The 23,631-nt window shown below is 38.5% G+C and overlaps 1 protein-coding gene across 2 annotated transcripts; it reads left to right on the forward strand.

Moving 5' to 3' along the window:
- Positions 1-721: 721 nt before the first annotated feature.
- On the forward strand, positions 722-22,011 carry NOL8 (nucleolar protein 8). Of its 2 annotated transcripts, none has more exons than XM_004685046.2 (17): positions 722-1,115; positions 1,701-1,855; positions 2,376-2,438; positions 4,271-4,349; positions 6,015-6,144; positions 6,924-6,992; positions 8,686-10,509; positions 11,719-11,832; positions 12,340-12,462; positions 12,994-13,084; positions 15,408-15,546; positions 16,228-16,305; positions 17,341-17,603; positions 18,956-19,088; positions 19,598-19,668; positions 21,100-21,179; positions 21,667-22,011. In XM_004685046.2, exons 2-17 carry the CDS (start codon positions 1,717-1,719, stop codon positions 21,715-21,717), a joined length of 3,447 nt encoding a protein of 1,148 aa, XP_004685103.1. In that variant the 5' UTR covers positions 722-1,115; positions 1,701-1,716; the 3' UTR covers positions 21,718-22,011. The 2 variants fall into 2 exon arrangements, with proteins under 2 accessions (XP_004685103.1, XP_012582162.1); XM_012726708.1 differs by having other exon boundaries at positions 722-1,086.
- Positions 22,012-23,631: the final 1,620 nt, after the last annotated feature.

Consider the following 23,631-nt stretch of genomic DNA (forward strand, 5'->3'; position numbering starts at 1 on the left):
TGACCCGAAACCGCAAACTTCGCGCCCTCGCCGGAGTTTTCAAGCAACGCGCGCTCTGGCACCTACCATCCCCGACGTTCTGCGGGGGGAGTAAACCCGGAGAAGCCCGAGTTCGGGGGCCCGATTCTGCGCTTGCACAGTGAAAGGATGTTTCGCTGTCCAAGCACCAACTGCCACAGCTGGCTTCCAGAGTTTAAGCGCTGCAAAAGCTACGGTTTGCTGCAACCCAACCGCCACCGGCGAGCTGATCCACCCTGCCCTGGCGGTGCCTCGGAGATTCCCGGACGCGGATGTCAATTTCGAGTTCTCGGAACACGTGCGTGGGCGTCCCTTTATTTTTCTTCCGGTCCTTCACTTCCACGATATAATTTAGGAGTCGGTGAATAGAAAGCGATGTCCAGCTACAGTTTGATTTACGAATTTTGGCTTTGGGTCTTTGGGGTATTTTGAAGGTATAGAGGCGAAGAATGGGAAACGAAATCCCAGCGATTGGGAAACCAAGTGAAGAGCACTCCGGAACTGAATGTGTTAACGGAACCCTAGAAGGCTGGGCTGAAGATCTAGTAGGAAGGAAAAGAGGTGTGCCTGTTGGGACACGTGACCGGAGATTAGATTTCGGCACTTCAGGCTGGAAAAGAGAATTGGTGAGCTGCCGATTAGGGGAACGAGAAATGAGGGAACCGTTTGGCCTACCATGACTCTCCTGGTCTCAGTTCTTCTCAACAAAGAATGGTGTGGGCCGATTGGGGGCGGGGAGGTGACCAGGAAGCTGTGGGCCACGGCTCAAACCCAGAACCCTAGCCATGCTTGCTCCGGGATTCCGCGTGGAAGGAGTCTGTCATCTCTTGGGAAGGGGGAGGTGGATCAGCGCCTGCTAGGTGCTAAATGGGATGAGAGATCTCTTGATGACCCTCAAATCTCAGTACTTCTGGAAACGTCTTCCTAAATCCTAATCCAACAACTTCCGTAGCGTGCTATAACAAATACAGATTCTGGAATTAGACCTGGTTTGTAATTCTCTCTTCATCTCCAATTTTCTGAATGGCGCTGGAGAAGTGACTTAACTTCTCCTCATCTTAAAAGGAGGTACATACAAACACTCTTGTGTAACGCAGGTACTTAGGTATTTTGTTGTTTGTGTTTGTATTTGCTATAATAGAAGTTGTTCTCTTTATGCCCAAACAACAATTAGGAGACAACTTCAATTGTACAATTGTAATTGCAGTGTTAGCTTATTTCTTATATGTGACCATAAACTATTCCGGAATGGAAATTTCTCTGTGCCTTAGCGTATTTATCTGCTTCATCTCATTTTTTCCAGCGTTTGTTAAAGTGAGTAAATTAATGTATGTATCAATAAGGGAAGAACACCTAACAACTTAGATAAGTCAATGAAGACGGGTTCTTCTATAATATTGTGGTTCTTCAGAGGGAAAACACCTGCCTATGTTGGTGCCATCTGGGACCATATGTGTGTTTAGACACTATTTCAGAGTGTGGTCATGGAGAATATGCATATATAGGGTTTCAATAGAATCTCCAGATAAGATCTGAAAGCAATATAATAAGTGATGCACAGATCCAGACGATTCATATGCATAGATGTTTTAGGGTAAATGGTAGATTGTTAGATTTGAGATTTGAGAACTAATGGAAAGAATTCTTCTCTGTAAATAAAAAGTTGTATTTCCCACAATCAGTGTATGCCCAGCCCTCATGAAAGCCGGCAAAGACATGAAGCGCCTCTATGTGGGTGGACTTGGCCACAACATTTCAGAGGCTGACTTACAAAATCAGTTCAACAGATTTGGAGAAGTTTCTGATGTGGAAATCATCACTCGGAAAGATAACCAAGGTAAATTTATAGTCTTCATGAGTAGCTTAAAAACAGTTAGACCAGTTGTCACAAAAATTCATAAAGATGAATGTCAGTCCTAAACACTGAAAGTGTTACATTATGGAAAACTGGCTTATGTATCCTGCTCCATGCTCTAGAGGTGCCATGTGTGATGTGCAATTTGTCCAAATTAGTGTTTCTCAAGTAAAAAAAAATTCTAAATTCCCAAACATACAATTTCTAAAACTTGTAACTTTCAAAGTTTCCTATTAAGTAGGTTATCACAAACACAGAATCAAAATGTTTCCTAGCTGATTACTGGATATTACTCTCATGTTCATTTTCTTTTGGTATATTTTGATAATTCATATTTAGAAATTCATATTTAGAAAAGTGTAGTTCTTGTTTTCACTGAAAGATAAACAAGGTTTTTCTTTGAAATAGTAAGTTTCCAAGAGCTCATTTTTTAAATTTAGAAACTTAATTTGTATGCTGTTCTCTGAATATGGGTTTAAGTAAGTTTATTTCTTTTTTACAGGAAACCCACAGAAAGTCTTTGCATATATCAACATTAAAGTAGCAGAAACAGACCTGAAAAAATGTAAGATCATAATGTTTTCTTTTTTTTTTTTAAGATTTATTTATTTATGCATACAAAACTGGGGTACAGGCCAGAGGTGCAGGAGTGTGAGAAGATTCACCAGAGGAAGAGTAGGGGCAGCAGAACAGGCAGGTGGACAAAAGTACACTGCTGAGGGGAGCAACAGGTGGGTCAGGAGAGGTCTGCCATGCCATGTGGATCACCTCCCTGACCGGGAATGGAACTTGTGCTGAAGTGGCTGTGACAGGTTTCGTGGTGTGGCACTTTAACCCGTTGCACCACCAGAGAGGGCCCCCTAATGTTTTCTATACTCTTGTCAGTTTATGTCAGTTTGTAATTGCATAACACCTGAAAAGCCACTTTCACTTCATTCAGAGGGACAGTCAGTACAGGTTTAGAGTCATACCACTTGGAATCAATAGACATATGGTAGCACATTCCTAGTGGATTTGCTCATAATTGGTTTCATGAAATATTTTGGACAATGCACCAAACTTTGACAGAAATTGTATTACACACATCCCACTACTCGTATAGCTAATCACTCTCCCCAGGGTGTTTATTTCTTTAGCAGCTAAGTCTTGTGATTAAATGCTATTAGGAGAGGGCTATAAAACAAGCCCTTCTAAGACCATATTCTTGAAATTACTATATCTGTGTAAGTTTAATAAAAATGGCATTTGATGAAGAAAGAAAGGAAGATATTCTATAACTACTGTAATGTTTTCTAATTATTTAGAGGCTGAAAAGATAACAGTTACTGAAAAGGAAACATGCTAATAGAGAAAGAAGGCTATCAGCCTTTTGCAATTTCATTTACAGGAAACACTTTTATTATTCAATGAATAAAATAATTGACAAGTTATGGTTAAGAAACACATCAACTTTGTTAAGTTTACCTGATGTATGACAAAAATATTGCTTTTCTGAAGATATTGCTGTGGAGATTAGATTGAATAAGACCTTTGTCTTTAAGATTATCTACCAGTAAAAACAACTGTCTTTTGATAATTTTTTTTGTTAAGATTTATTTATTTATTCATACAGAACTGGGGTACAGGCCAGAGATGTGGAGGGCGAGAGGACTCACCAGGGACAGAGCAGGGAGCAGAACAGGCAGATTGAGGAAGTACACTGCTGAGGGGAGCAGCAGGCAGGTCAGGAGAGGTTTGCCACGCCATGTGGTCACCTCTCGGGCAGGTGGGAATCAAACTCATGCGGAAGCGGCTTTAGCTTCTCAGTGCAGTGCTTTAACCCACTGCGCCACCAGGGAGGGCCTTGATAATTATTTTTAAGAAAGCTGGTAACAGGTCCTCAGAAAAATTGACTGCTAGAGCATAGCAGTTCAGATACAATTGAATCGCTTCCAGAAAACTTGTTTTCAAATAACAGAGTGATAACTAGTATGAGGTGATAAATAAAAATGAGGTGCAATAGGAACCACAAAGTGTCCCCTGATTGACCTTGGAAAGCTTGCCATTGATGTCTGGTTTTAGAGTGGGAGATAACTATAAAATGTTAAGTAAATGTAGTCATTCATCAGAGATTCCTGACATTACTTTACAAACATTTGACAAACATTTTGCTTTATAGTTTACTTATTTGTTTGATTCAAATCTTCCAGTAATGCTGAGAGGTAGGGGCTTTAAGGACTCCCCTAGTGAGTGGGAGAGATGAGACCAGGTCCTAGCCCTTCTCTCTTTAGGTCTCTCTTCATTTCTTCTGTCTCTGTGTTAAACAAATCTACTTATCTTGGTTCTAAATAATTAGAAAAAGCACATTCTGAATTATGTGCATCATCATGTACTTAGTGATAATCCTTTACTTTTTAGGTATGTCTGCTTTAAATAAAACAAAATGGAAAGGTGGAACACTTCAAATTCAGCTAGCAAAAGAAAGTTTTTTGCACAGGTAAGATTTGCTTTACATGGACTTAAACCCTATTTCTTTATAAGTGGTTTTATATATTCATTTAATTGAATCAAAACTGTTGAGTAATATAATAGTTTTAGCAAATTCAGGCATTACAAGTAGAGCCAAATAAAATCCCTCTTGAACTCTCTCAGTGACCCCAAACACTAAAAATGCTAATGCTTACAAATGTATATTGTAAGCTATAAAAATAAAACTTCATTTATTGAACATAAGCCTTTTGTGATAATATATGTCTTTCCCTTTCTTTGTAACAACTGTTTAGTACTGTTTGAGGAAATGATTTATCATGTTGGCCATTTAGACTGTTTCCATTTCTTATGATATTATATCACCTTTGCAAATGTCTCTTGGAAGAGTTCTTCTAGTGTCTATGTCAACAAGGAAAGGTGCTAATTTATGTATATTTAATTATTAATAAAAGCTGCAAAATTTCTTGTGTTGGTTTTGACTATTAATACTAATGTCACACAAAGATACAAAGGTAATAGGGAATTCCTGTATGAGAGCCATGAGATTATACAAATGATTTAAGAATAAGATAGCATAATAACTATTGTAGCATTTTTTTTTTAAGATTTATTTATTTGTGCATACAGAATTGGGGTACAGGCCAGAGGCTCAGGGGTGGCAAGAGGCTTTACCAGAGACAGAGTGGGGAGCAGAACAGGCAGATCGTGAAGTACAGTGCTGAGGGGAGCAGCGGGCAGGTCAGGAGAGGTCTGCCGCGCCATGTGGTCACCTCAGGGGCAGGCGGGAATCGAACTCATGTGGAAGTGGCTTTAGCTTCTTAGAGCTGTGCTTTAACCCGCTGCGCCACCAGGGAGGGCCACTATTGGAGCATTTTAAAGAACCTAAAGGTACTCTTATGGAGAAAAGATTATTAGAGTATGGGATCTTTCAAAATAAAAAATATTTTAGGAATGTGCAGAGTAACCACAAGAGTTGGTAAGGTTGTTCTAGGCCAAGGAAATGGCACAAGGAAAATGAATGCCTAAGTCAGGTGACAGGCATCCTACTGGAGATGTGATTTTGAGGGTGTGATCTTGTGGAAAAGGTGAGATCTGTTTTTTTTTTTTTTCCAGTGGGAATAGAGAGAGGGTACATCTCTGAACACAGTGGTGATGTGACTTTACTTAGCTGTACTTTAGTGCCTACCATTTACAAGAAGTGGGACTCAACTCCTAAGCAGGTAGACCTGCATTGCTGTTGCCTTGGTGTTGTGTGGGTGTGCCTGAGGGTCATGAATCTATCTCACGGTCATTCTGGAAGGTGTCAGGAAAGTAGAAGTAAAGTAGTGAGTGACAATTGGTTAGCACAATTGTTCAGACCTGAATAAGGTTGGGCAAGGTTTAATTAGAAGGGAAAAGTGGCATTCTCTTTTCTTCATTACAAGGGTGGAAATAATCAAGATTTGGTAATTGAGCTATGAAAGACACCAGCCTCTTCCTCATGAGAAAGAGTCAAGGGGTTGAGATGGATAAAATGACAAAACTGAATAAGTTAAAAGGGAAAATTAAGACACCCTAAATGATCACTATAAAGTTAAGCATCTGTATGAAATTACAGAACAAAACAAAAGCACTGTCGATAGCATGGTTGGTTATTTTAACTCTTTTATTTATATTTTTCTCTTTGATTCAGATTGGCCCAAGAGAGAGAAGCAGCAAGATCAATGAAAGAAAACTCAACAGCCAGCACCAACTTGTTTGAAAAAACGAAAGTAGATTTCTATATAAAAGCCGTTCCTGGGACAGAAGTACCAGGACATAAAGTGAGTCACCTCTGCTAGCCTAACTGGTCAGATACCTGAGACCAAATGATGTGGGCCTCATGTCTAATGCACTTTTATTTTCACCCTTGCTTTAAAGTAGTTAACCTAGCTTGTGCTTTTTGTTCTTCACAGTACATTTACAACTCTTGGCATCAGCATAGTTCTCCCCTATTCTATGGAAAGAGGAGTCAAGCCCAAAGCATATAGGTGGTGGGGAAAATACACTGGCCCCACATACTTTTTTAACAACTGGTGTTTTGTTTAGTATTCTTTATGACTTATATGGGATCAACATATGCCCAGCTTTTGCTTTCTTTTCTCTTTATTCATAGATTTCTTTAAGAGTTCATGCTTTATTACCAGAAGAGTAAACCTAACAGTAATCATGGCCTACTGTGAGTTCAGTTTTATTTTTAAAGATTTATTTATGCATACAGAACTGGGGTACAGGTCAGAGGTGCAGGAGCAGTGAGAGGATTCACCAGAGACAGAGTGAGGAGCACAACACGCAGATCGACCCAAGTACACTGCTAAGGGGAGCAGCGGCCAGACAGAAGAGGTCTGCTGTGCCATCTGGATCACTTTCAGGGCTGGGGATCAAGCTCCCACTGAAGCGGCTGCAACTAGCTTGCAGTGCTGTGACCTAACTCTTTGTGCCACCAGGGAGGGCCGAGTTCAGTTTTTTAAAATACTACATTTATACAATGTGGTTAATCTTTTCTATTGTATTATAATATGTAAATAAATGCATTCTTTTTTTTGTTTTTCTTGTCTTTTAGAATTGGGTTGTTAGTAAATTTGGAAGAGTGTTACCTGTCCTTCACCTAAAGAATCAGCATAAACGTAAAATATCCTTTGCAGTTGTCTTTCAGAATGATTGTTGCTTGTCATAGTGCATGCTACTTGCAAGAGTTAATGCCTCTGTTATTATGTATTTATCTAACAGTTTTTATGTTTCCAATTTCTAGGCAAGGTAAGAATGATAAGCCTACATGTATGAAGCAGTGAGAGAATATTATGAGGTTTCATATGAGCAAGTGATACAAATGCTGATTGTCACAAAAGCACTTTCATTTACTGATGTACACATCTTTCCTTTTTTGATGTATATCCAATTGCTAAAACAGCTGAAGAAGGGCTAAAAAGCAGGGTCCATCATTACAGAAGATTCTGGCGTAACAATAAGTTTCACAGTAGGAGATAAGTTATAGAAGAAGCCCAAGAAAGAGGAAGAATAGATACAAATATGGCTGGGGAACAGTGTAGAACCCAGAATGAAAGAATTCTGATGACTGATCTATTGAGGAAATGAAGTCAGATTTTCTAAGACCTAGGAATTCCTAGTGCCATGGGTGGCTGGGCAGAGGGTGCACCCTCTTGTGTATCTTTTAGCTCTAACTGTGTGTCAGTCAAGGAAAGAGAAGTGGTTCCAGGTGTTACAGAGGGTATATAATGCATACAATTTGTTTAAACAAACAAACCGAAGTATTAAAGGTGTAAGAAGGCAGTGGTCACTTTTCTAAAGGTTAGTAACTGCAGCAAGTTACAACTTTCTTGGGACTAAGCAGCAGAAACATGTCCTGTTGACCAGGGCTGTAGTACACTGAAACCACCCCCCCCACACACACACACACCCCCAGCACTAGCCATATTCACCGTTTGTGTTTTTCCTGCCAGTGGAACTAAAGTCTGGGGAATATTGATATAATAACTTCTTTATTTCCCTCTACCTCTTGGCTTTACACCAGTTGCAGCCAGTGATGACAAAGAAGGGGGTATTGAAGGTCAATGTGAAACTGAGACAGTAGACATTGTTTGGCATACTTCACATATTTGACCGGTGTCCAATGCTTGCTAAATAAACAAAGGACTTTTCAGGACTGATAATAATGTAACTTACACTTGCCTATTGGTATGTCTTAGGAAATCAGCAAATGTCAACTGTCATCACAGCGTACTGACATTAACTTGAATCTTTCTGAATGTTGTCAGCAACAAACAGGCTAGCAGAGAACTACTAGCTTTCTAATAAAGACTACAAAATGCTCTGCAGAGTGAGTAGAACTTGAAATGGATGTTACTAGACTAGGAGAATCAGAGCTAGAAAGAGACAGTAAGAAGACAGGAATGGACAGAAGAATTTGGTACTGGAAGGACATGTGTGTGTCTAGCTGTGCCCCTTTGGCTTTCCTCTACTCTGCTTTACATTTTCAGGGCAGCGAAGAGAGATCTTGGATTTACAGCAAACAGTCTTGTGGCCTCTGCCTAGAACATAATCTGAATGTTTAATTTAATGTGTATGTACAGCCCAGGTAGTTTCTGCCAATTAACAGTTATGGTGCTTGGTTTTCGTTCTGGACATGCCATCAGAAACTCAGTTCCAAAGACCCATTGGTCACCTAATGGAATCTTCATTATTTTGGATAGGAAACTGATGGTAAGATGAGGTAAATTACTTGCTCAAGTTTAAATAAGATTTCTTTTGCTTCATCAGTTTGATGAATCATAGTGAATTTGTTTTGTTCCTTGACTTTTGGTAACATCATAAAATATGATCCATCAAAATACTGCCACAACTTAAAGAAGATAGGAGAGGATTTCACAGATACCATTCCTATCTCTAGCCTCACTTGGGAATTGGAAGGAGGGAATGATCCTATGAGTAAGAAAAGGCGAGGAGAGTTCTCGGACTTTCACTGCCCTCCCAAGAAGATAATAAAAGTACAGAAGGATGATGGTTCCACTGGGTCTCTCGTTATAAAGCCAAAACCTAACGTGGCAACGAAGAATCCACATTTTACACAGCAAGAGGCTGCAGCAAAAACATCTCGTGATTCTTTTACTTCTAAATCAACCCATGTACCTAATTCTGATGCTCAGAAACTTAAAAATGCATCTTTAAAAAATTCTAGCTTGGAAGCTATTAGAAACAAAATTACTATGTCTGATGATGATATTGATTCTGAGGATGAATTAAGGCAACTGATTGCAAGAGAGGAAAACCTAGAGAAAACTAGGCGTTCCTCAGTAAATGAATCTGAAAATGATCCCTTCGAGGTTGTTAAAGAGGAGTTCAAATCAGACATTCATAAGCTCCATTCTTTAACAAGTTTAGGCATCAGAAATGATGTTTCTTGCCTTGATGGTGATCATAATGTTAAGGGAAATGATTGTGACTATGATTCAGGAGATACAGATGAAATTATTGCAGTGAAAAAAAATTATGGTGAGGTGAAAAAAAGTACAGAATTTTCACAAATGAAAAAGGCCATACACAAGAAAACTTTGAAAAATAGAAAAGACTGTGAGCTTCCTGATCATTGTATTAAAGTACAAAAGAGAAATAATGTAAAGGTGGCCACCCATCAAGGAGCTAAGCCTCTTGATTGTAAATCACCCATTGCCAGTGGCAGCAAAGATGCCGATTCTGTATCAGAATCAGCTGAGTCTATAGATGAGGAGTATAGTGCTATGATGAAAAACTGTCTCCGTGTGAATCTCACTTTGGCTGATTTGGAACAGTTGGCTGGTAGGAAGCTGGAGGCTCCAGGAGAAGATACTGAAGTCAGTGTTGAGGAAACCACTGCCATATTTAACAGGGCCTCCAAGAACCCAAGGACTCCCAGTGGCTTCCACAGAGGCCGACGGTGTATTCAACCTGAGGAAATTGTGGCTTCCCTTTTAGAAGGAGAAGAGAATATCGTTGGAAAACAGAAACCAAAGGAAGGCAACTTAAAGTCAAAATTCCAGGCTTTCAAGGGAATAGCCTGTCTCTATGGGAAAGAATTAACGAAAAAATCCTTGAAAGAGGGTGTTGCTGCTAACAATATTAATAAAGACCAGGATTCTGTGAAACTTGAGGAATCGTGTAGCATATCCCTGGGAAAAACTCAGGGCACATCAAGCAAGACTCCATTCCAACAGCCAAAGAAGGCAACTGATTCAAATCATATTCAGCCTCCAAAGAGACAGGATCTTATGGTGGTATCCCCTAGCAGTTCAGAAAAGGGAAGTAAAACTCCTATTTCTTGTTTGTTAACATTAAACAATAAGAAATCTTTAAGTCTTGGTGCAAAGACTCTGAAAATGGGCTTTGATAAAGCCAGGACCACAAAGACAGAAGAGGACTTAGAAAAGAAGCCTGATCTGAGAAGTGGAGCAACCCCTGAGAAATCCTCAGTGTCCTCTAGGAGAGGTACTCAGGGAAGCAAAACTGATTCCCTACTTTGTGCTAATAGTTTGTCAGATGTTGATGCTAAGCAGAAGCATGCTGAAGATAACCAGAGACGCTTAGCAGCCTTAGAGGCAAGGCAGAAAGCAAAAGAAGTACAAAAAAAGCTGGTTCAGGATGCTCTGGCAAACTTGGTGAGTAGATTTAACTAGACCTCTCAAAGTCTAAACTTTTCTTCCCATGAGGATGGTATGCCCTTTTAGAGCTCCAGTTTTGTTTCATGTCCTTGACTTAAAAACTTTTATCACTGTAGTATATCCCAGAAGAAGTCATATTAAACTTAAAAAAAATTCATTTGCTTTTATCTAAACTTTTCTTCATAATTTCCTTTCCTTAGAAGTTACAGCTATGTAACTACATATCGTATGTAGCTACTTGATATATCCTAAAATGTCCGGTTATCCAATGATTATAGTTTGCCTAGTCAAGGTTGACTGCAGTGAATCCTCATTCATTTTTTTTCTCACAGTTGTTAAATACTTAGAAAGTTCTAGACCTTTAAGCCTCACAGTAGGAGCAAGGTTTACAAATGGTGGCCCCTGACTAAGACAGTTATTGGCCCATAATGTTGTGGGCAGAGTGTCACTGTTAAGTTTCATGTCCAGGTAGTGCACAGATAGCACTCGTGTTGTCAGGAGGAAAAACTTAAAAGGGTCAGTGGGAACTAGTTGAGGAGAGGTAAAAGGATGGGAAGTAAGAGAAAAGATAGTCCATGCAGGGAGATAGTTTGTACAAAAGGGCGATAAGGACTGAAGCAAGAGAGAGAGAGAGCAGTAAGTTATGAAGAGGCTGTGGAGCTTGCACTTTATTCTCAGGGCTGTGAAAGACAAGATTTTTAAGCAAAGGAATAAGGGTTACTTATGTAGTTACTGAAGTAAGATTTGGCAAACTATAGCTTGCAGACCACTCACTCCACAGCTTATTTATATTGCTGCCAAACTCAGGGTAACTTTTGTTTTTAAAGGTTATTTAAAGAAAAAGAATGATACAGAACTAAGACTTTAGGTGACTTGAAAAAATTCAAGTATTTTTAGCTCTTTATAGGAAGTTGGCCAACTATTGGGAAAGATCATGATGGAAAGAACAAATTGAATGAGGCAAGTCTTGAATAAGCAAAAGCCTTTGGGAGATTATGACCAACCCAGTGACAGTGGGAATAAAAAGTACCAAAAAAGTTCAGTTGATGATACTTGGTGGCCAATAGATTTATAGAGAATGAGAATAGAAATAAAATTTTGTTTAAGAAATAAGGGGTGCTGACAACATCCATCAGATTAAAGAAAAAAGTTGGGAAGACTTGCAGGAGAAGGCTGATTGTATAATGCTTTTGACGATCGCTCTAGGATGGTCATCCAGAAGATAAGTCAACACATATCATCTTTGGTTCTGACAGTGAAAGCGAAACAGAGGTGCTATCCACTTGGGAGCAGAAACAGCCAGGAGAGGAACCAGTGAAAGTAAGATATTCAGGAAGTCCTTTTGGGCATTGCTCTCCTTTTGCAAATTCATTTCTGTAAATTGCGTACCAACACATCCACACAACAGAGAGAAGTCTCCAAAATCCTTCAGAGCCATAATGAGACTGGGGGCTCCCCACACTACTGGATACAAAGACCACAGAGTCTGGAGATTCTTTGCACCATAAATATATTCTTCACCTATTCTGCAATGTGGCATTAAATGAGTGAAATCCTGAAAGAAGTGTTCTTAATGAACAATAACTTTCCTTCTCCCTCTCTTCTTGCACATCAAGCTGCATTAGGGACCTCTTGATTTTAATCAGAAAAACCAAGTAAATATTACTGAGTTAGGAGTTCCAATTCTAATGATCATCCATCCTTTCTTGGGAGATTTCATAAGAGATGTTGATTCTTAAATGTGAGGGGAAAGATTATATAATGAAGAAAGCACTGATTGTTTCAGTTATTAATAAACCTTTCTGTATCTCTTCATTTGTGTAACAGGCATCTGCTGGTAGAGCACCAGGAAAGCTGTTTGACAACAGTGGGGATGAGGAATCTGGTCCTGAAGATGACACTAACAGATTCAGAATTAAACCTCAGTTTGAGGGCAAAGCTGGACAGAAGGTTAGTGAAGACTGAAAACCTGTAACAGTCCTTATTTTTTTCTTTTTTTAAAGATTTATTTATTTGTACATACAGAATTGGGGTACAGGTCAGAAAACTCAGGGGTGGCAAGAGGCTTCACCAGAGACAGAGTGGGGAGCAGATCAGGCAGATCGACGAAGTACACTGCTGAGGGGAGGAGCGGGCGGGTCAGGAGAGGTCTGCCGTGCCATGTGGTCACCTCCAGGGCAGGTGGGGATCGAACTCATGAGGAAGTGGCTTTAGCTTCTCAGTGCAGTGCTTTAACCCGCTGCGCCACCAGGGAGGGCCAACAGTCCTTATTTTTTAACATGGTCTTAAATCTGGGTAGATGTAGGCAGACCTTGACCCACACTCCAGCAGTGTGTTTGGATTTGGGTATTGGTTTGGATTTGGAGCTGAATCTTCCATGGCCTTCTTTGGTTGGTTCATGAATATGTGGAGTTATGCAAACATTAATGTGAATTTCTTGGGAATATGGCCATTAATTGTGTGTATGTTTTGTGTCTGTAGCTCATGAATTTGCAGTCTCACTTCGGCACTGATGACAGATTTCGTATGGACTCCAGATTTCTAGAAAGTGAGAGTGAAGAGGAACAGGAAGGTAAATGCTTCATTGTCTACATAGTTCTGGTGTCAAATCTGGGGGATTCTGAGACGTCATCTAGTCTCATCCCTTTGCATAATACATGGAAAAATTCTGTAGCCCAGAACATTAAATTGTAGAGCTCTAATACTTTCTGAGTTTGTTTGTACATGTTAATTTATTAAAACCACTAATTACTTGAAGTTACCAGATGGTTAGAAATACACAGCATCCATTTAGGGGCAGCATGTTGCTCTGTCCCAACCCTGGAGACAGAGACAGGACGAGATCCCCACTGGCACTAGAGTGGCAGTCCCTGGCAAGGCCATGAACGATAGTTAAATCACACTTGGTTTTCTAAAAGGAAGCGTGTTCATCTTACTTGTGTATATCCCAGTTGTAGTTTTTTTTTGTTTTTTTTTTTTAAAGATTTATTTATTTATTCATATAGAACTAGGGTACAGGCCAGAGATGCAGGGGGTGAGAGGATTCACCAGAGACAGAGTGGGGAGCAGAATAGGCAGATCAACGAAGTATATTGCTGAGGGGAGCAGCGGTGGGTCAGGAGAGGTCTGCCTCGCCATGTGGAACTCCTCCGGGGCAGGCAGGAATTGAACTCATGCGGAAGTGGTTTAAGCTTCTTAGTGCAGTGCTTTAACCCGCTGTGCCACCAGGGAGGGCCGCCAGTTGTAGCTTTTTAAAACTCAAATTCATGCTATCAAGTCTTTGAATTGATTGTTATGTATATTATTAATTTCTGGAAACCAAGATTAAGTAAATTCTCTAGTCTCTACATCAAATTAGGTTTCAGAACTTCTCATTCAAAATTCCATGTTGAAATCATAGAAACAGTCAAAAGCTTGGGAGTAGCCTACATTTAGAAGCTTCAGATAAGAGTTTACTTCATTTCTGCCATTTGTCTCCTTACAGCTCTTCTGATCGGCATATATTCCTTCAGAGCTGTGAATAACCATTTCACCAAATGCAGTGGCATCTTCTCAAACTTCAGCCTCTTCAACCTGCCTATCACATCTGTTGCTGTGACCACCCCTTCCTGAAATGTTTTCTTCCATTGCACCATAACACCCTGATTTCTTCTTAATTCTTGATTCCTAACTTTCCCTGTGGTTGTAGGTGTTATTTAAGGTTCTGTAAGTCCCTATGACTTTAGCCTTCTTTTGTCTGTGGGTATTTCCCAATTTTAGATCTTTTTGCCCCCGATTGTGTTCATTTCTTGGTGTCTGATAGTTCACAAGTGCTCCTGGGCCAGTGTCAGATTTAATAAGCAAGTCTCAAACTTCATTTCTCTCTCTCAGCTCCTGGTCCTTTTGTTGATTCTTTCAGCAGCTAGTCATAGAATCTCTGTCTTGTTTCTTTCCTCCCCAACTTTTGAGGCTCAGGTTTTTTGTATGTGTGTGAATCCCCCAATTTTTGAGGCTCAGGTTTTTTGTGTGTATGAAAAACCCTTAGTACTTTTTCTTAGCATTTTCTTACTTCAATGTATGTTCATTTTGTTACCGCCAGCTGATCTGGAGTCTACTTTGTCTTCCTTACCTTAAAGTTTTGCTTGTTTATCAAGTTTTCTTGATTTAACTGAACATGCTTTCTCTCCTTTGCACCCTTAAGCTTCTGAGACATCTCTATAGAGAACTTAACCAAATCAGTGTATTTTTGTTTCTGTTACTTGTTTATATTCCATAGTCTGTTGTAAAGGTCTCTAACACTTAGACTTCCTTTCTGTTTCTGTCATTCAGATTACTTGACTTTGTCTCTGATTCTTGTGTTCTTAATTGTTAAGGATCATAACTTGTAGATTTCCATGATACCCTGCAGTGTCTATGACTCTTCCTGCACTTTTTATTACTGAATCAATGATTGACACAACTATCTACTGTATGAATAGTCAACAACTACCATCTTTCACAGTCTTACATTTAAAGATTCATTTGTAATTTCGATTACATTTTTACCATGATAAAGTAATCAAGGTGTTACCGTAGTCACTTTAGTTTTGTAATTAATCTTTACTCTGTTGCATTTAACATTTACTATTAAAACTGATTTTTTAAAAATCCATTTCTTCAAAGAAAAACTTTTAAACTTCCCACTGAAGTGATTAATTCTACTTTTTATTTTCACAAGATGACAAGCGGAAATGCCACATCTGGATTTGCTATGGCATTGAGGGCTTTAGGGGGAGGAAGGATACAAAACAAGGTTTAACTTTTCCTCCTCTCTTAATGTGCTTTGCGCATATTTAGGTACTTGGTAAATATTTGACTATTGAGGCTTCCCAAGTTACAGTTGCCAAGAGATGACTAATTAACCTTCTTTTTTTAAGAAATAAATGAAAGAAAAACTGCTGAGGAAGAAGAACTCGCTGCAGAAAAATTGAAAGCCCTGAATGTTGTGCAGAGTGTTTTGAATATCAACTTGAGTACTCCTACAAGCAAAGGATCAGTAGCTGCTAAGAAATTTAAGTATGACTTATATTCCATTACACCCCCCATATTTTCCTTTGCCATAAATATCTTCTTGAACTCAGTTTAAAACTAGGCCCTTTAAACTTTGGGGTAGAGCTTTTGGTAATAAGTATCTGGTAATAAGTATAAATAAATAAATGTACTTATTTTTAAACAAATGGTTCATTTAAAGAAACAAATCTTAAATTATTTCTGCATTTATATTCTTGGGTATCATAGCAACATTGTTTCCATAAATGACATAGTTGAAGATGTGTGCTTTAAAACTGTATAAATATAGCTGTTTATTATGAAAAATTTTAAACCTTTTAAAGGCTAGTATAATAAATCTCCTGCACATCATACCCAGAATCACCAACATGTGGCCAGTTTTCTATACCTTTACCCACTCCCTCCTTCTTTCCCTATTGGGATATTTTATGCAAATCCCCAGTAGTATATCATTATATCTGTGTGTATCTTAGTATGATGTAAGTAATTTTTCAGGTTAAAAAATGTCCATTGAAACTCAAAACTAGGTAATTGAGAATATGATCCTTTCTAACAATATCCAAATAAAGATTTATGTCTTACTCAATAATTAGAATAGCTCTGGTGTTGAATTGTAATTTGCTGTTTATCAGACATTAGAACTCTAATTTCTCCTTTCCAACTTCTCTTTCTCCTTTCTTTATATAGGGACATTATACACTATGATCCAACAAGGCATGATCATGCTGCTTATGAAAGGAAAAGAGATGATAAGCCAAAAGAAAGGTAAATTAAGCTGCTTCATTTAGTAGCAGGATCCTATGAATTAATCCCATTTCAGATAGTGAACAAAGTACATAGAAACCAACCATCTGTTGGTCCGCACTGTATTTTGTTTTTTGTTTTTTTATGCTTATAGAACTGGAGTATAGGCCTGAGGTGTGGTGGGTGAGAGGATTCACCAAAGACAGAGTGGGGAACAGAACATGCAGATCTACTGAAATATACTGCTAAGGGGAAACAGCAGGCAGATAAGGGATCAGCTCCCTGGCCGGGGATCAAACTCATGCTGCAGTGGCTTCAGAGAGCTTCATAGTGTGGTGCTTTAACCTGTTGTGCCATCAGGGAGTGCCCAGTCCCTACTGTTTTTAAGACAGAATTATTTCTAAAACCGAATTGATTCTTTTACACTAGTTTTATAAAATTCACAATATTTTGGAACTTTAATAATGTCATCTGGTTTAATATTTTGCATATGAGGAAACTGAGAATGGTTGTGGTTGAGTGATTTTACTCTGAGCTATCGGGTATAATTTATGAAATGTAGCTCAGAGGAGAAGAAATAGATTAATAATTAGATCTCTGATGTAATTTTGTATATAGAAAATTTATTGACTTGAGCCCTCCATGATTAAAGCATAGCACTGTGAAGCTATCACAGCTACTGTAGCACAAGTTCAATCTCCAGGCCAGGGGGTGACCCACATCATGTGGCAGACCTCTTCATGGCCCGCCCATTGCTCCCCTCAGCAGTGTGTTTGAGTCTGCCTGTTCTGCTCCCTACTCTGTCTCTGGTGGGTCCTCTTACCCCCTACACCTTTAGCCTGTACCCCAGTTCTATATGTATAAATACATAATCTTTTTTTTTTTAAATGAAATTTTATTGACCAAGGTTTTCCTTTTACAAGTAGAATTCTATGTATGGTCCTCATTTGCTGAAAGGATGAAATTAAAGTTATAAAGGTGTTTTCTTGGTTTCTGGAAATTTTCCTATAGCCAACTATTTCTTTGTGGTGCACATGTCTATATATGTCATTGCAGTAAAGCAAAACGGAAGAAGAAAAGGGAGGAAGCTGAGAAGCTACCTGAAGTATCTAAAGAAATGTATTATAACATTGCTACGGATTTAAAAGAAATATTCCAAACTACAAAAGATACCAGTGAAAAGGATGACAACATACCCTGGAATGAGGATTGTTCTGGAGAGGAAGTTCAGGACTCTGCAACTTCTGAAAATGGGGCACAGCAACCTGGAGGATTTACGTTCTCCTTTTTTGATTCAGATACTGAAATTATAAAGGAAGGTACTACTTTTTTTTTCCTTCCACATTCCAGGTAGTTTGAATTTGAGTCCATATTAAGAGCAGTGATTTAACGTTAGTTGAGGAAAAGATTATTGTTTCCACCTAGGTAAGCTATATGAGATTCAGTATTAGGTGAATATTATAACTTTTGTTATAATAGTGAATTGTTTTTGCATTTAAGGGAGCAAATTTATAGCTACCTGAAATATGAAGGGAAGTCTGAGAATAACATGCTCAGTCCTCTATTGAGTAGAAGTAGTCATGAAGTTGTATAGTAAGAAATATTTAATAGTTTATATCTTAAATGTAGTTAGAGAAACCATAACTTTTGGAACCAGTATTGTATCTGGTAGGAAGAGATATGTAACCTTAGTTTTATACAACTCTGCCCTGTCATCAATATGCCAATTATTTCTAGCCTTATCCTTTGGAGATTTTTCAGAATATAGAGAATAATATATATATATATAGATTGAACAGTATTTCAGGTTTACCTTTGAAGGCCAACATGGGCTAAAAGTTAAATACCAGTTTCTTACTAGGTTGCTCCTAGTGTTCAAGTGAAAGTTCTGGGAGTTCATGGTATGTTTAAGGGAATACGTGAGTACTTCACTATAAAGGATTCTATTTCAAAGATCAGCAACTGAAAGAGTATCCATGTTTAGCAAATATAAATGCCAGGCCTGTTACTCTTACCTGCGCTATCTATTTGAGTACCAAGGTCAGCCCTAAATTGTTGAGAAGAGTTGGCATGATATGAACTTTAACTCTGATGCTTCTGAGAGCCAACTGTGACAAATTGGCTTTGAAATAAGTAGTAAGACATCTCAGCAACCTGGGAGATGTGCTTTGAGGTACTGGCAAATTTGGCGGGGTGGGGGAGCTCGTGTAGTGATCATTTACATCTTACAGCGCTGGATTTTTCAGCAGTTCCAAAAAGAGGTTTAGGAAATTGGAAATACAAAGATATATTCCTTTTCTCATTTATAATGAGCAGAAGGGAAACCTGGTTTTATCACATCGTGTTTTATTTTAGGTTTCTTAATGCAAGCCACAGGTGTATGTTTATTTTGTTTGTTCCTTTAAGCTGGTTGTTCATTTTTAAACCTTTATTTTTTATATTTTTTTGATAGTATGGCAGTATTCCTTGTCAGATCACCTTAGCATTGCCAAAAAAATTGGTAGTTTTTCCTCAATACTTGAAAATGCAAAAAGATGCTGCCTATTTGAAATTAATGATTAAGATGTTGGAAATACAGAAATATATGTGCATGGTGAGAGAATCTAATGTGTTTAGAAATACATAGCTGTTGACTTAGGATCCTACCATATTTTATTGTCATGCTGTGTAGATACTTATAAATTGGAGACAGTGAAACCTGGAAAGGTTGCTTGGCAGGGAGCCTTTCATTTCCATGACAGCAGTTCAGAAGAGGAGGAGGAAGATGTTAATGAAGAGCCAGAAGACAGGAAGCCCAGTCCTACGTAAGTAATTTGTTTTGTTCAGGTATATACTTCATGATTTGTAAAAATCTGAGTTAGACATACTTTAGAAATATTATTAGAAGCATTTAAGCTTATCCTCACATGACAACTTAATATTCTCCTCTCAACTCCATTTAACGAGTTCCCTATACTTTTGTAATGGGGAGCATATTCCACTACCTTAAGGTTTGAATAGGCTGAGATTTTTGGATATGATGTGCTGAAGGAGGTCAGCCTGATGCTAAAGTCTCTAGTCCTGAAATAGGATGCTGCAGCTGACTGGCAGATGTGGTAGCAGAGGTGGGGGAAATGGAGCTTATACTTAACCATGCCTTTATCATCAGTGCTTCAGATGGAAGAGAGGAATTAAATTGAAAATAAGAAGATGGGTCATTTTAACAGGCAAAATGAATAAAACACAAAGATATATTTAAAAAATAGATGATTTATGTTTTCAATGTAAAATTTTGAAATCAGCCAGCTAATTCTTTCTTTCTGTCTTGATTCAGAGATGTGTCATTACCTGAGAAAGAGACCACTAGATTTTTCTTTTTCTCTAAGATTGATGAAAGACTCAATGGTAAGTCTATCTTGCAATTACATGTAGTATAACAGGTCATAAATAGTATAGCTGTCACTGCTGCACATCTGATACAACAGCCTATCCAAGGAAGAACTGTTTGGCCAGTTTTTTTTTGTTTTTTTTAAAGATTTATTTATTTGTGCATACAGAACTGGGGTACAGGCCAGAGGCTCAGGGGCAGCGAGAGGCTTCACTAGAGACAGAGTGGGGAGCAGAACAGGCAGATCTAAGAAGTACACTGCTGAGGGGAGGAGCGGGCGGGTCAGGAGAGGTCTGCCTCACCATGTGGTCACCTCCGGGGCAGGCGGGAATCGAACTCATGTGGAAGTGGCTTTAGTTTCTCAGTGCTGTGCTTTAACCTGTTGCGCCACCAGGGAGGGCCTGTTTGGCCAGTTTTGACCCTTTGCAATGTCATGTGCTTTAGCACCTCTGTTAAACTGATTCATGTCACTAGTAAAGCACAGGTGCACTAGGAACTCCCACTCCCCATCTCCCTCACACATACATTATCATCAGTAACACTATTTTGTGTCCAAGGAACTTGCTTGAATGATAGATGTACACAACTCTAAAAGTTGATGTGAAAATTCTGAGGCTATTCATGAACTGTTTCTTAAAAGCCTTGTACAGGGCCCTCCCTGGTGGCACGGAGGGTTAAAGCACAGCACTATGAAGCTAAAGCCACTTCTGCATTAGTTCAGCATGATTACTGGCCAGAGAGGTGACCCACATGGTGTGGCAGTTCTCTCCTTACCCACCTGCTGCTCCCCTTAGCAATGTTCTTCAGCAATCTACCTGTTCTGGTTCCTATTCCGTCTGGTAAAACCCCTGTACTTCTGGCCTGTACCCCAGTTCTGTATGCATAAAGAAATAAATCTTTTTTATATATATATAATAGTTTATTTAATTTTATAATAGTTTGTTTTTACATCATTTTGTGCCTTTTTTCCATCTCAGTTGTAATCCCCATGGGCTTCCCATCACAAAATCACCCGTGTGCCATCACCATAGTCCAGTGCACTTCCCTCTCCCCTCTCCCCACCGTTTTTGATCCCATTCCACCCCCATAAAATGTCTCTGGTATATAGTTGTTCATTATTATTATTACTTTCTCCCTTGGTCCTTTATACTCCCATGAGTGAAACCATCCAGTATTCTTCCTTTTCTTTCTGGTTTCATAAATAAATAAATCTTTAAGAAAAAATTACCTTGTACATACAAAAACCAAGTTACAAAATAATACTGGTATATTAACAGTAAAATCCTAGCAATTCTGTTTGCATTTTGTTAGCAAATATATTTTTGAAAATCAATATATATTGGAAAAATTGAGCTAATAGAATCAAAGACCTTGACAATGCTAACACTGGAATATTGTCCATTTTTATATTAACTTACTGTCTCATCTTTTCTGGTCATCCTTTGTAGGGTCTGACTTATTCTGGAGAGGTGTGGGAAGTAATATTAGCAGGAGTTCTTGGGAGGCCAGAACAGACAACTTGCGAATGGTGAGTAATTTAATCACCATATTTATTGTCTCTTAAAATAGATGGTTTGCCTTTGTTAATATTGCCTTTGTTAATATTGCCTGGTGTGAGAGTGTGGGAAGAAGGTATGAAACTTAAGAATGACAACTGAATAATTTAAACATTCAGAATTATAGTGCTGGAACAGAACTTAGAAGTTATTTAATTTAGCCTCCATGTGATATGGATGAGGCAACAGAGGAATGGCCTTTGAGTGACTAGTCTTGAGTTCCAACCATGTTCACTAAATAACAGAGTAATATGATATTTTTGAAAGGTTGAATTACATAGTTTCCTTTGCAAACATTTAAAGGCAAAATTTTTAATACCCTATATTTCTAAGTGATCACTTCCAAAATGATTTCCATAGTCCTGACATTAACCTAAATTTTACTTAAGAGCATATACTTTACTATATGCCTTGAAAAGTATTATTTTAACAAAGGCTTTTAATTTTATGTTTTTCTAGGATTGTCGGAAGAAACATAAGGATGCCAAAAGGAGAGTGAAACCAAACTAATAAATGTCATCATTGGTTTTTCAGACTGAATGTGAATAAGGCACATGTGGACATGTATGATCTAGAAAATAATTTTAAATAACCGGTAATTCAGAGTGAAGAAACATTCAAAATCTGGCTGATGGATGTTAGTCTGGTTGCCATAATTTCTTTGGATTTGCTCTGTATTTCTAAGTAATTACATAAAATATATAAACCCAAACTTTTTAAAAAATGATGTACAAGGTAGTTTCCCACAATGCTTTTTGTATATATTCTTTTTGCCCCTGAGCCTCTGTGGGCGTCTTCTGATGCAAGGATCACATAAAGTGTTTTTTAACTATATGACTCAGAGCGCTTACATTTTTCAAGTTAAACTCTGCAGGGATTACAACCTATTTGAAATATTTATTTCTGACTTTACTAAATACACCTTTTGTACACTCTAGGTTTTTTTTTAACAGGTTGAATGCAAGTCAGCCTGAGTTACATACTTGTGTCCTGATGAATACCTAATTAAAATGGAGACATTTTAGGCCAACATCATAGGATAGTGCTATTAAGGACAGTGAAAAGACACCAAATATAGTTTTCTTATTGTTGGCTTCTAGGAAATATGGAGGCAGGCTGATTAATCCCAAAATTCCATTTAGACCAGAGGCTTATATAAAATACAAGTGTCTGAAAGATACATCATCACAGTTAGGAATCAGGACTTTAAATCCAGATATGGAAGCAAATAATTGAGCCTAGGTATTAATATAGTCCTAGCTATAATTCAAGTAAGATATATAAAAGTCAGAATCTATACAAGATTATTTTATATAGACAGCCCCAAAAGATTATCATTGAGCCACATCTAAAATAAATCTGTATTGACATCTTGATTGAATATAAACTCTGAAGTTTAGGATGTCAACTGGTTTGTTGACCATTATGACTCCATTGCCTAGAATTTTATTTAGCATTTAGTGGGTGCCAACTACATATACTTTTGAATAACAGGGACCAGGGCATTAGCTGAAGAGTCATTTGGGATTCCAATGTTTTGAGCCTCAAGACTCCATGGGAAACAGAACCAGCTAGCCAAACCAAACATTCTACCTTCTCTTGATGTAGATTACATTTTGTACCTTCTTACTTATTGTTGCTTAATAAGCAGTTACAATCACTTGTTTTGCTTACAAATAAGCAGACTTAGTGAGGACTGCTCATCCTGTTCCATACAGTATCACTGGAATGGTTCACTGGGGCTAGATGGCCCATTCAGTGCCCATCCCTGGTTTCCTCATAGGGTAGCAATTGGATTCAGGAGCCACCAACAGATGCTGCAGATCTTTTAGGTCTGCCTCCACCAGAAACTGAGTCATTTCCATTATAAATATTTCTTTTTACTGAGGTAACAGTTTACAACAATGTATGGTTTCAGGTAGAGTTTTTCACCTCTGCAACTATATTTTACACCTCTCCAACCACCATTTCCTCTGTGTTCTACTTGTCAAAACAGTTCACCCAAACTCAGAGGGTACACACCCTCAAGAAGTGTCAAGGAATTTATAGTCATTTAAATCTGTCATGATCTCTTTTCTCTAAGGCAGAAAAGGGACAAGCAACTTTGCCAGTCCCCTCTCCCCTGCCCCTCCCCCCTCAATGCTCCCCAGAGATAAACACCTTCCACATTCTTACCCTTTTCCTCTGGTCTTTTATCTCAACCCAATTTTATCTTATATATATATTTTTTTTATATAATTTACCAGTGCATGTCACCAGTCTTCCTGTGCTCTGCCCTTGTTCCCATCTCCCTCCCTCTTCCCTGCAGAATGTCTATTTGTTTTGTTGTGTTTTTTGTTTGTTATCAATTAAATTTTAAAATCACACTGTCCTCCCCTTTTTTCCCTGTATCTGAGAGGTCTTTTCTTGGTCAGGTATGGCCTG

This window comes from Condylura cristata, unplaced genomic scaffold (genome assembly GCF_000260355.1).
Source record: "Condylura cristata isolate star-nosed mole 26May11 unplaced genomic scaffold, ConCri1.0 scaffold00017, whole genome shotgun sequence".
Taxonomy (NCBI): domain Eukaryota; kingdom Metazoa; phylum Chordata; class Mammalia; order Eulipotyphla; family Talpidae; genus Condylura; species Condylura cristata.

Bases quoted from the DNA above. Each gene is read 5' to 3' on its own strand.
- NOL8 (XM_004685046.2), top strand. From the start codon at position 1,717: ATGAAAGCCGGCAAAGACATGAAGCGCCTCTATGTGGGTGGACTTGGC. The intron at 4,350-6,014 runs GTAAGATTTGCT...TCTTTGATTCAG, and splicing joins AAAGAAAGTTTTTTGCACAG to ATTGGCCCAAGAGAGAGAAG. The intron at 17,604-18,955 runs GTACTACTTTTT...CATGCTGTGTAG, and splicing joins TACTGAAATTATAAAGGAAG to ATACTTATAAATTGGAGACA.